This window comes from Anser anser, assembly GCF_964211835.1.
Source record: "Anser anser genome assembly, chromosome: 8".
NCBI classification, from domain to species: Eukaryota; Metazoa; Chordata; class Aves; order Anseriformes; family Anatidae; genus Anser; species Anser anser.
Genome location: NC_139728.1, coordinates 3043203 through 3055531, shown reverse-complemented (window position 1 = coordinate 3055531; position 12329 = coordinate 3043203). Strand labels below are relative to the sequence as shown.

Sequence of the window (12329 nt, the reverse complement as noted above, 5' to 3'; positions counted from 1 at the left end):
CCTTTGACAGAGTCATGAATGTAGTTATTACATTGTGCTTTGGTGTTTCTATAGAATCATAGAATGGCTTGGGTTGGAAGGGACCTTAAAGATCATCTAACGCCAACCCCCCTGCCGTAGACAGGGATGCCACCCACTAGATCAGGTAGGCCAAGGCCCCATCCAGCCTGGCCTTAAACACCTCCAGGGACGGGGCATCCACAACTTCTCTTTGCAACATGTTCCAGAGCCTCACTACCCTTACAGTGAAGAATTTCCTCCTTATATCTAGTCTAAATCTATCTTCTTTAAGTTTAAGACCATTCCCCCTTGTCCTATCATTATATACCCAAGTAGCTTTTCCAGTCTGGCTATACCTTGACAAAGATATAAATGTGGTGGAAACTATAGTCAGAGAAAAATCATTAAAAAAAAAATAATCTGAAGAAGACATCATGCCTGTAGGCCAGCAGGAGCCTTACGTCTTCCAGTACTAATCTCACCTGAATATGAGATTTTAGAGCTAGCGTTAGGTTAATGACCATAAAATCTGCATGTCTCAAAAAGTATTAGGTTGATGTAGGGCAAATGTTTTAGCAATTAAATTTCTTTAGCATTGACAGCATTATTTCTTCAGCCTTCATTTTCCCAATTTATTACTCATTTACTAAATAGCTGAATCTATGTCCCTTATGAAATATGCTTCATGATGACAATATTTTATAGACGTCAAATAGTCAAATTTTTGCATACTAAATGATTTGCCAGAAACATTTTAAAAACATGTATGTTTTACATAGGATTTCTTGCTGCTTTTGTTTAGTGATTCATGTTTGAAGAATATGAACTACCCAAGTTTTTGAGATTTGGAAACCTTTATCCATTCTTTGCACTCACAGCATTTCCTAATTTAGAATTAAATGCAGAAAATTTAATTTTATTTCTTTCCTAATATTGTCTCTTTATTAGCCAGGGGTAGTAGTCTTCAGAAATAGTCTTTGTTCCCAACTGCATTTGTATATCCATTGGACACCTAACACTGAAGATAATCCTTGAGCTGTATATTTTCAACTTCAGTATTTCAGTTATACATAAATGGGACATGAGAGACCTGAGAGGCATATCAGTAATGTAATACAGACCAGTAGCATCTTGAAAGAGGGACATTTTAGGGACATTGTTAAAGTAGAATTTAGAAAATGAGTTCATTCTGTTTGTCTGAACATGATGATCTTAATTCAAGCTGAGCAAGTTAGATCTGCAGACTTCTGATAGCTGGCTGACTTCATTTTTAGATATCAAAAATACTTAGTAACATGAGTAGCATGACCTCTGGGAGTGGTAGTAGTTTTCAAAAGAAATACTGAGCTAAGTGAAATTATTCATCAAAGAATTGTTTTCTTCAGTTTACTCAGTTTTGACTCTCAAGTTTTCTCCAATGACTCAGTCCTATAAAAATGTTTGCTCTGAAAACAAACCTGAATAACTTCTCCATCTCAGATATAGTTCCATTCTTTACATGTAATTACCCACATCCATTCATTTTATCAGTCGTATGCAGGATCATATCTTGACTTGTTTTTTTAAAGTGTTCTAGGAACTTCATTACAAGTGTTAATATTTATTTTCCTGAGCTTTAAGTTTCGCATTTAGAAAAGCAGCAGAGGGCGCTGAGACTGCTGGCAGCCCTGCATGGATCTCTTCCTCCCTACCCTGGATTTCCCCATCGTGGGATTTCCCGAACCGCTTCAAGAGCCTTTATAAAGAGCTCGCTGCAGCTATTATCAGAAACAGTTGCAGAGCAGCAGGCTCTCACTCTGCTTCTTCACAGGAAATAAAGCAAGGCTTTTGAATTCTTTTTTTTTTTCCTAATAACAGCAATTATAAATGTTAAAAAAGATGGGAAAAATAAACCAAGCTGTGCTAATTATTTTGTATGTGTTAATAACTGGTAAGTTGGGAAGGTTTGTTTTCTTTATTTGCTTTCAATTTTGTTAATTGTAAACTGACCTACAATTTACTGTTGTATTGTTATTATCTCTTTGTTCGGTTTGCTTTTACATTCCAGTGAATGCAACTGTCAAGTAGGTCTTTCAAAATGTCAGTAAGTTTATTTTTGGCATTTATTTTGAGCTGTTCTTTGCTCTGCAATGACTCTTATTGAATTTGTCTAAGAGACAGTCTTGGAGACAACTGCAGTGCATCACTGTATGTCTGGTTTTTACTGTCATCCCTGACAGTATCAGTCAAGCTTGGTACTAAATGCCCTGTTGAAAGCAATTCTGCAGTTGTCCTTGCTACCTTATTGACCATCCATCTCCACAAATGCTACAAAGGTTTAGAACTAGATCCACCTGGTAGAAAAGTTATATTGTACCAATGCATTTATTTTCATTGACCACATTGGTTTTATGCATTTTTCTATTCATCAGAACTATCTGTTAGGATCATCTGAATCTGTGTTAACTGTGACGAAAACAGTGATTTTTATGGGGTATTTTGGAAATGTAAACCATTGTATCATCTGTTAGTTTAACCTCAACACAATTGTAAACTTGTAAAATAATGAGCTCATGTCACAGTAGAAGAAGAGGGGAAATAAATGTTGAGAATGCTACTGAGTTTATGTATGTTCTCCCTATTGTAGTTAAAGCTTTTGAAATGGAGATTATACCTGCTAACAGAGTTGTTGTACAGATTGGAGAAATGCTCGTACTCACATGCAATACTACTGGCTGTGCATCACCAAGTTTTTCATGGAGAACCCAGATGGACCACCCCCTTGGAGGAACAGTGAACAATTACAGGACATACTCTACCTTGACTATGAATCCAGTTAGCGTTGAGAATTCTCATGATTATCTGTGTACTGTCTTCTGCGGTGGAAAAGAGAAAAAGGAGAAGAGTATCAAAGTTGAACTTTACTGTAAGTAAAAACTACTTTTACTTAGGTAGTACTCATTCATTTAAAAAAAAAAAAAAGATGAATTGTTCTTAGACATTGCAGTTGGTATTTAACTGATAATGATAGAATAAGGAGTCTGATAAAGCTCAACATATGTTTCCTTGTAAAGATTCCTCTGTCTGTTCAGGATGTTCTCAGCCCCTTTCTGCTTAGCTTTCTATCCCGAAAATTGTATGTATTGGTTTTATTTATTCTTATTGTTGGTAATACTTGAAAGCCAGAGCATAGACTCCCCAACACATGTATAGTGCTGGACCAAAGCAAAAACAAAATAAAACAAGAAAAAAAAAACAGCGTGGTTGAGATGGACGTATATGGGAAACCTACAAGTGCAGAACACCTAATCAAAATCTTTGCAGTTTGCAGAGGGATGATCCAGATGTCTAAACTTGTCAGATGCCTCTGTTTATCTAGGTAGCTATACCACCGCCTAGGTGTCTTGTTGGATTTTATTAAGTCATCTGTATATTTCAACAACTGTATGAATGTATTACCTGTTAGTGTGTGAACTGCTTATAAAAGACCTGTATGTTTTCAAGGTATGTTTTGTAATAGAGTTGATATAAGGTCGTGTTCTGAACACATCTAAACTCAAGGTGTGTGATGTCTGGATTTTGCTCTTATGTTGACTCTAGGGCCAATCTCAAGTAGACTAAAGAAATGTGTTTTGTTCGTACAGCTTTCCCCAATGATCCTGTCATTGAGATCAGCACATCATTAGTTGCTGGAGAACCAGCCACTGTCATCTGTAAAATTCCTGAAGTGTATCCTTCTGATCACCTGGAAGTACTCTTAATGAAAGAGGGACATACTCTTCATGAGAAAAATTTCTTTGAAGACGACAGCACAAATACAGAAACAAAAACTGTGACATACTCATTTAACTTCACAACTGAAGATATTGGGAAAGAGATTACTTGTGTGGCCAAACTACCAATTGCTAACATGGACTTTGAGCCCAAAGAAAGAGTTACTTCTCTGAAACTGAATGCAAACTGTAAGTGTTTTTGTATTAGGGCTTTCATACCAAATACTGTTTAATGTTATGGCTCATGAAATAGATTTATGAAATTTGTGCTATAAATCATTAATAATCTGCACTTCTTTGTATTTATATAGTCTATTGTCTAGGATCTATGTTAAATTGTAGCAACTGTATTGCAAAAATATCAAAGCTAGGATATGCCTTTTATTTCTTAAACATTATCTCTGAGCACAGTCTTTAAACATCTTTGTGGAACAGATGATGGTTTCACGTTTAAAGGCCAGGGCATAGAAATTTAATGTTTTTATTCAGTAATGGTCATTGAGAAGCTTGTGCGTATTGCCTTAAGCACCTGCTGTTGTTCATGACACAAGTTAATCTGTCCTGTGGTAACTCATCTGTCACTCTCGTATCTTGGGCCCTGGTGCTCAGTCAGAAAGTTGAAGACCAGAAGAGAAATGACAGTATGCAGAAAAACAATTATTTTTAAAATTGCCATGGTATGCTTAGCAATTTCAGGTTTATAGCCTTAAACAACAGGGAGACAAATGTAAGAGTAAACAAAAACCAAGCTATTGGTACATATTGTGTTTAGCTTAGCTTTCAAAACTGCAAACTAAATGTCTTATCAAGTCTGGCAAAAGTGCTCCACTACATAAATGCTATCCACGTTATTCATTTTTCCTTTGTAGTGTATGCAACGCACCTCTAGAGAAGCTGCTGTTAAAGATGTACATATCATTCTTCAATAACATGCTGACCTTGTCTTTCTTCTGTTTCCTTCCAGTTGGTCCACAAAATACTATCATTACTGTATCTCCAAGCAACTTGCCAGTGGAAGGCAACCCTCTAAAACTCACTTGTGTGACTGAGAGTAATCCACCAGCACAAGTAGTTTGGAGAAAACATCTGGCTGATGGAAACATTGAGCATTTTATAGAAAACAATGTCCTTTCTATTCCTCATGCTCGTTTCACTGACTCAGGACTGTACATCTGTGAAGTAATTAATCTTGTAACTAATAAAACAGAAAAAGCAACAGTCGACATTGTTATACAAGGTACAAGTCTACTTGAATTTAATTCAGTAACCAGTCTATGTATTGGGTTGAAGGGTACTGAAACACTGATGTATAGGAAATTAAGAAGCTTTCCTTATTATGTATTCAGTATTTAACTTACAATTTACTAATGTTCTTTATGGCTATGCTTTTCATTTCTATGCTTAATTTTCAGCTAATTCTCTAAGGCTGTACATACTCTGTATGTTTACTGCAATGCAACACTCAAAGTGATAAAAGAATCCGAAGAATTGATGTTTTGGGGGATACTTATTTCCTTGAAATGCTAGTGTCTGTAGCAATTTCACAGCGACATCTCAATCTCCTTTGGACAGGTGGTTTTAGTGATTAGTAAATTTAGTGGTCATTTAATAGTAAAACTACTTTGGACTATATTTTGTTGTTGTCGTTGTTCTAATTATTGTGCTGCTACTGTTTGAGTAGAGCCAAATGTTTCAGATGGAATCTGAGACCAAAACCAAAATGAGGAAATACTTGAGTGAGCAGTTCTTGATTTCATAAAAACCTTCTCTATCTTTAGTACTGCTTTTACCTTATGCAGAATTAACATAACTAATGATATTTAAGTGGTTGAGAATAAATTGCAGACACATTCCACATTAAGTGTCACTTCACTTTTCTCATACTTATTTTCTGCTGCACATTGGTAGTCTGTTCCATTTACAGATGTCACAGATGGAAGAAGGAAAATTCTTGCTGTAAGGCTCCATGCCTACACTGTCAGTGTCTACACTATTCCTTAAAATAATCTTGTGAGGAGGGTTACTCCCAGCAGAACATTGTATGGAAACATTTTTTCCTACTTGAACTGTTGTAGAAGACTCAATGCAGAGTTCTACAATATTTGGAGCACCTGCGTGACAAGAAAAAATGGAGACAAAAGGTGGCCCCAACACCACTGTCATTTAGGTATCATTAAATAATTAAGAGTGAAATCTGCCTTAGTACAGATAGCTTAGATGAAATTCTTCATGTCAGTTGAGTTTTCATCACTCCTTTTAATTGGCAAACATGCATGAGACAAAGAACCTATGCAGAGAAGTGCCTGTGTTTTCCACCAAATAGTTCTTGGTATAGGATCCAATTACCTGTATACAAAAGATTCAAAGAGAAAATACAAGCTAAATTTTTTCTCTGGAGGAGACTACAGTGCACCTTTTGGCTTTCCTTTGAGCTACAACTTTGCATACTGTTCTTCCAACTGCCATTTAAGCTATGCCAAATGCTGACTCCTCAACCAATATGTAATGATTGCAGTTTCGTTTCAGTAGTAAGTGGATTTCTCTACTTAAGCCCTGCTGCTGCTGTTTATTACATGGCAACGAAGTATTGTATAGGGGTCGTTTCTGGCACTAATCCATCTCTTTTCCTTATTCTCTACTTGTAGCGCCACCAAAAAATACAACACTTTCAATTTTCCCTTCAAGTGTGGTGAAGCAAGGAGAAAGTGTTACCATCTCTTGCACGTCTGCAGATGTTCCAGCTGTTCAGATTACCCTAAGGAAGAAAATAGGTGATGTGATCACAACCCTTGAAACAGAAGATGGCAAATACACCATAGACAAGGCTCAGCTAAAGGATACAGGAATATATGAATGCATATCCATTAACAAACTCGGAAAGCAGTCTCAGCACATAGTACTTGATGTCAAAGGTTAGTTAAAATAACTACTGTATAGAGTTAATATTTGGTGTAGATGGATGGAACGACAATGTCTTTAAAAAGCTGAGATGAGTTGCACAGGCTCTTGACATAAGTGGTAGGGTATTAGTGGTGATGAAAACTTCTGTCCAGATTTGCAGAGCACAAAATATTTGCTTATTCAAAATATTTCATATTTCCACTCCCCCCCTGACTTTGAAAACGATATAAAATTGTGGAAGCTGGTGAAAAGCTGTTATTTTAGGACTCTTTCCTTTGCCTTTTGTACTTCTTTTCTATTGAAAGAGGACCTCTGGATCTATTGGTCTATGTCCTTTCATGAACTCAAATGAATACACAGTGAATTTAAAACAAGAGAAGAAGAAAAGGCTCCACATAATGTAAAGATACACAGAATACCCCCATCAAAATGTTCTTTCTGTCAACTGCTGTTGGATGCAGTATGTGTGGGACAGCCAGTGACAGAGTAGTGTCTGTCTAATATTATAAAGCTATGTGCTTGAAGATTGTAGCGAATTCATCAGCTGGATTAGTACTTTTCATATACAAGCCGCTGATACTTCATGAGTTTTGGTGGTTTTTTTGCTTCTGTTTATTTCTAATTTTCACGTTGTGTTTCTTTTCAGTTCCTCCTCAAAATATTACCGTGTTAGTATATCCATCAGAAAATGTTAAAGAAGGAGAAAATGTCACTATTACATGTAGCACATACAGTAACCCACCGTCACAGATGGTCCTGAAAAAAGTTCACCAAGAGAGAGAAATTATTCTGCCATCAGTGAATGGAACCTTTACGCTCTACAATGTCACCAAAAACGATACAGGCAAATATTTGCTTGATGTTTTCAATGAGGTTGGAAACAATATCAAAGTGATAGAGATAGCTGTTGTAGGTAGGTCAATGTATTACCTTAAACTTATTTTGTTTGCACCTTCCAATGAATTTTGTGTCCAGGTGAGCAAAACTAGTTCGCAGCTAGTTTTCACAGCTGATATTTCACAAAAATACTGCAGTTAACATTAATTAATAAATAAAAAGAAATAACAGAACAGCTGGTGAGAACCTCTTTTCAGCATGGGCGTTGTCTCTGCTACCTGAGTTGGCACAGTAGCTTTAAGGATAGGGCCAGAAAAAGGTGGATTCTAGCTCCATTTCTGTCACCTGCATGAACAATACATGATGTTCTTCTTGTATTCTTTATGAACTCCATGGTAATCTTTATTGTAGATTATATCAGATGGGTTTGAACATGCATAGCATACTGAAGACCAAGATACCTGCCAAGAATTAGAGTAGTACTATGGAGTTACTAAAGAAAAAAAAAAAAAAGAGAGAAGGTTTTGAAATGTGCTTTGTGCATGAAAACAGAAAATGTGTTCCAATGAAGGTCATTAATAGCTCTGCTTTTAGTTATACATCTATATCCATTTGAATCAGTTTTTACACAACTTTTTTTTCCTTTTGTCTCCATTTTCAGGAAAATTGGAAAAAAGAGATCAAATGATGCCACTGATTATTGCATTCTCTTGCACAACAGCAATAGCGATACCTGTGGTTGCAATTTTGATCTACGTGTCAAGAAAAGCAAAGATAAATGGATCCTACAGTCTTGTTGAAGCACTGAGGCTGAAAGTGTGATTGTGTGAATATAAGTCTAAGTAGTTCATAATAAGCAATGATATTTATTGTTGTGACTGGCTCTACTCCTCTACATTTGGTAACAAACAAGTGACTTAAGAACACTATCATGTGATAGTAAATGGGAATTTTTTCAAGTCTTGTTAAGTATTTCAGTATTTAAATGAAAGGGAATGCTAGCATCCTGTCCTAGGAAGAGATAAAACACTTCTGTGTCAAAGCAGGCTGATCAGAGTTCCTTGGAGAACTAGGTTTGTACATAGTGTATAAATTGTGTTATAAATATGTTCAACTGAATATCAGTTTGTAAAATTGCAGTCTCTGCAACTGTACATAGATGTTGTTAATTCAGAAATACAAATCAGCATTACTTGAGCTGATCAGATGGTAATATTTTATTTTGTATTACTCTACAGAGTGAATGTTTTTAATATAATCTTTCTGCTTGTGGTAATGTTTGGAAAATGTTCTCTTTTCACTTATTTTGCCATAAACTCTGTACCTCCAAAGAAGTTACACAATCACTGGGCTGTACACTTCTAATTATTTTAAATTAATTTACGATCTGAAGACTCGTTTGTGAAATAGTCTATTTTAGTTAGTGAATACATTATTATGAATATTATTCAGAAAGTGGCTGAGATTATGTTAGTTTTAGGACAGCTGAGAAGTTTATGTAGGATTCAGTCATTCCCAAATTAATGGTGGTATTCTGTTGTTTCCTGAGGAACCAAATCAGACCCTTTATTTAGAGTATAAGCTACCATTAACTATACTTTACAGATTTTTACTACAAGATAATACTATCGCTGGGTTTCTTTTCCAGATTCCTCTAGTAATTCTTGCTTAATATTATGTCAGAATACCTGCTTACCGTATCCCCTTTGCTAATGCTTATTTTTTGGAGAGCAGAATGGTTTATACTTGGAAATCAGTTGCTGTAAATTTATTAGCTGAAAATGTAGCTACTTTCTATCTGTGGACTTCATCTGATATATGCAAACTTAGAGAGCGTAGGTTAGCGTTATTGAGGGAGAACTTGTGCAGTTCTCGGGCATGTTCCTGTGGAAGGAACGAGTGAAAACTGCTGTCATTAGCAATAGCAGCTTGTGTCAGGGGAAGCTCTCTCTGTAAAGGCACAAGCAACTCTGAGTGTTACGTAACTGAGGAGAGGCAAAATCTACGCAACTTCAGCCACGGTGGTTGAGTTGGTTACTGAGCAATACCCTTCCCGGGCTGCTCACTGTGGAAAATCAGATTACTTGCCTGACAGATTTCCTTTCAATAGACAACCTGTGCCTGTGTGTTTCACCCTGGCTAGTGCCCCTTTTCACCACATGCTCTCTCCAGTGCTAGGAAAATGGCTATGAAGATAGTGGGCCTCTGTGCACAGGCAAAGATGAGAGGGAACGAGAGGTGGAATTTAATGGTATTCTCCCTTACATCTCTTCTCCTGGGCAGCAATGCTGCTTTGACTCATTAGGTCAGTGATGTTCAGCACTGAAGGCAAAGTTGTGGGAGGTACAAAGCGAGGTTAAGCATGCAGTTGCTGAGGTATTGGAGCGCATTTAGTCCCAGCAGCCCTGAGCCACTGTGTTAGGCACAAGAAGGTGGGCCTGGCTCCTCCAAACACACTCACATATGCCAAATCAGACAGATACGTGAAAGGAATTTCTTTATATTATTTACCATTCTTTACAAATGCTACCAGCTGCCTCCAACAGCAGTACAAATGCAGATGTCTCTTGGGAGCTAGCTGCAGGATGAGGTGGGGTACAGATCTCTCATGTCTTCTTCATAACATGTTCTGCACTGTTTTGTGCACAGTAAATCAGTTCATGCAGGGTCCTATGCTTATTTACAGTTGGAATGGGAGATTTGGAAAGGGGGGTGTAGCAGAAAAATGGGAGAGCAGTGTGGACTTGGCTTGGAGGAATGTGAGCGTGCAGTAGGAGGGCGAAGAAAAGACTGAAGACAGAGGAGGAGGAGAGCTTTGACAGGCCCATGACATAAATTTCTCGGAGGTGGTGCCAGGCAGATTTATTCAGAATAATGTCAGGCCTGTCTCTGTGCTGGCTTGTGAGCAAACCGGAACGTATTTTTCAACTGTGTGAAACTTCAGTGCACACACAATTTGTCTACTGAGTACAGTTCTGGCCTCTGTATTGCAATAAGGATGCAGCACATTTAGAAGATAAAAAGTAAAGAAACTAAAGGGATTAAGAGGATGGAGGACCTAGAAAAAAAAAAGGAAAAATTAAAATGTATGGAACTTTTCAGTTTGGAGAGGGAATTCTGAAGGAGGAAGAGATATGACCGAAGTTTTCAAAATTGTGAAGGTAGTTGATAACAAACAACAGATGCAGAACTGTTGTTGGCTAAATCATGCAATGCCAGAACTGCAGGGCACTCAAGCAAGGGGTAGACCAGATTAACACAAATAATAGAAGGTACTTCTCACAGCAAGCGGTGAAAAAAAGTAGAAGCTGCTGCTGCAGGAGGAAGAGAGTATCAATTGGCACAAAAGGGGAAAGGAAAAAATAATGGACTAAATGTCCATAAACAAATACTAAAGGGAATAGGCAGAATTTTTTCAGGGAATATACTGCAGAAAGTGGCCAGGTTTGCATACTGTCCCAGAACAGTCTCTCACTGCTGGAGACATACTGCTGTAGTGGTCACACCTGGTAAGGCATTTCTTGCCTTCTTAGGCCTTTTCTGAATGGGCTTGGGTGAGGCTTGCTTGGAGAAGGGGCATAGCAGTTTCTGTGCCATTTTTCTCTCTTCTGTAGTCCCTTAGAAGGAATAAAAAGAGGTAAAATGAGTGGGAGAGAAATACAAGTCATCTTGCAACAGCACTTAGGTGCTTGTATATACTGGGAACCTGAAGGGAATTTCCAGGAAAAAATATACAAGCACCTAAGTGCTGTTGCAAGATGACTTGTATTTCTCTCCCACTCATTTTACCTCTTTCCTTGTGTCCTCTGAGCAAGAATTTATCCAAGAAATACTGTGGGGCAATGCTATATGTCGATACTAAAATGAGTATAAATTTTAGAAAGTGATTACAAAATCTCACTCACCACAGCTAGTTTGAAACATGTTCCTCCTTAAAATGTAAAGCTCAAACAGAAGAAGTTTTTAACCTTTTAAAAACTTTTTTGAGAATGCTTTCAGATGATTTTGTAGGTATACTGAAAGGAACAGTTAATAAATCCCGTTAGAGAAGTGCTAGTTCAGTTTGTCTGGCCTTTTATGCCTTTCCTCTCGCAAGATAATTGTATCCTGTAATCAAGCTGTCTCTCATCATTTTGATAAACTAGAGCTGTTTGAGCTGTTGTAAGCCTACCTTTGTCTATAAGGCATTTTCTACAGTGCATAAATAAACCACGTGGTCTTTTCTAAATCCCTTCCAGTACTTCAAAATATGATGTAAGGTGTCAACAAAAGAACTCTATATGATGCTCCAGTACTGTTGCTGCTTTTACGAGAGGTGATTTTGTTTCTTTATTCCTAATGTGTGCAGCTCTGATTACATAAACAGTCTTTTTTAAATTAACTTTATATATATATATATTTGTTGTTTTGTTGTTGTTAGAGAATCACTGTGGAAACTTGTTCAATTCCTTATTCCCATTACAGTTTCTCAGTCCTTTATAGGATAGAGTCCCTCAGAGGTGTTCTGAGGCACAAATGCCTCATAAGTTAAATTACATACCTTAAATACAAATTTTCTGTTGTAGCCTACATTCCATAAAACCATACTGACTGACACTAATTATGTTTCTAATCCTTTAATCCCTATATCATCTTTTGTATTATTTAAATCTTTGTCATAACAACCAGTCTGAATTTTACCGTGACCATTCAGCTGACCAGTAAAAAAGCTGACACTTTTTGAACCAAATTCAGTTTCAAAGCTGCTTTGCATTTAAAAAAAGAAATGAGAGAAGCAGATGTATCAGGAAACTACCTCTCTTTTTTTGTTGTCTGTATGCAGCCCAACTGCCTTTAAAC

At 37.1% G+C, this 12329-nt stretch overlaps 1 protein-coding gene across 1 annotated transcript; it reads left to right on the top strand.

The window, feature by feature from the left end:
• The first annotated feature begins 346 nt into the window (after positions 1 to 346).
• On the top strand, positions 347 to 8882 carry VCAM1 (vascular cell adhesion molecule 1). Its single transcript, XM_083846395.1, has 7 exons — positions 347 to 1930; positions 2627 to 2905; positions 3624 to 3941; positions 4717 to 4989; positions 6398 to 6664; positions 7300 to 7566; positions 8152 to 8882. Exons 1-7 carry the CDS (start codon positions 1867 to 1869, stop codon positions 8310 to 8312), a joined length of 1629 nt encoding a protein of 542 aa, XP_083702521.1. The 5' UTR covers positions 347 to 1866; the 3' UTR covers positions 8313 to 8882.
• The last annotated feature ends 3447 nt before the right edge of the window (positions 8883 to 12329 follow it).

What these genes read in the sequence shown, in the direction of transcription:
- VCAM1 (XM_083846395.1), top strand. Translation starts at nt 1,867, where the DNA reads ATGTTAAAAAAGATGGGAAAAATAAACCAAGCTGTGCTAATTATTTTG. An exon ending in TTTGTATGTGTTAATAACTG is followed by an intron (nt 1,931 to 2,626) that starts GTAAGTTGGGAA and finishes TCCCTATTGTAG; the next exon opens with TTAAAGCTTTTGAAATGGAG. An exon ending in AGTCGACATTGTTATACAAG is followed by an intron (nt 4,990 to 6,397) that starts GTACAAGTCTAC and finishes CTCTACTTGTAG; the next exon opens with CGCCACCAAAAAATACAACA.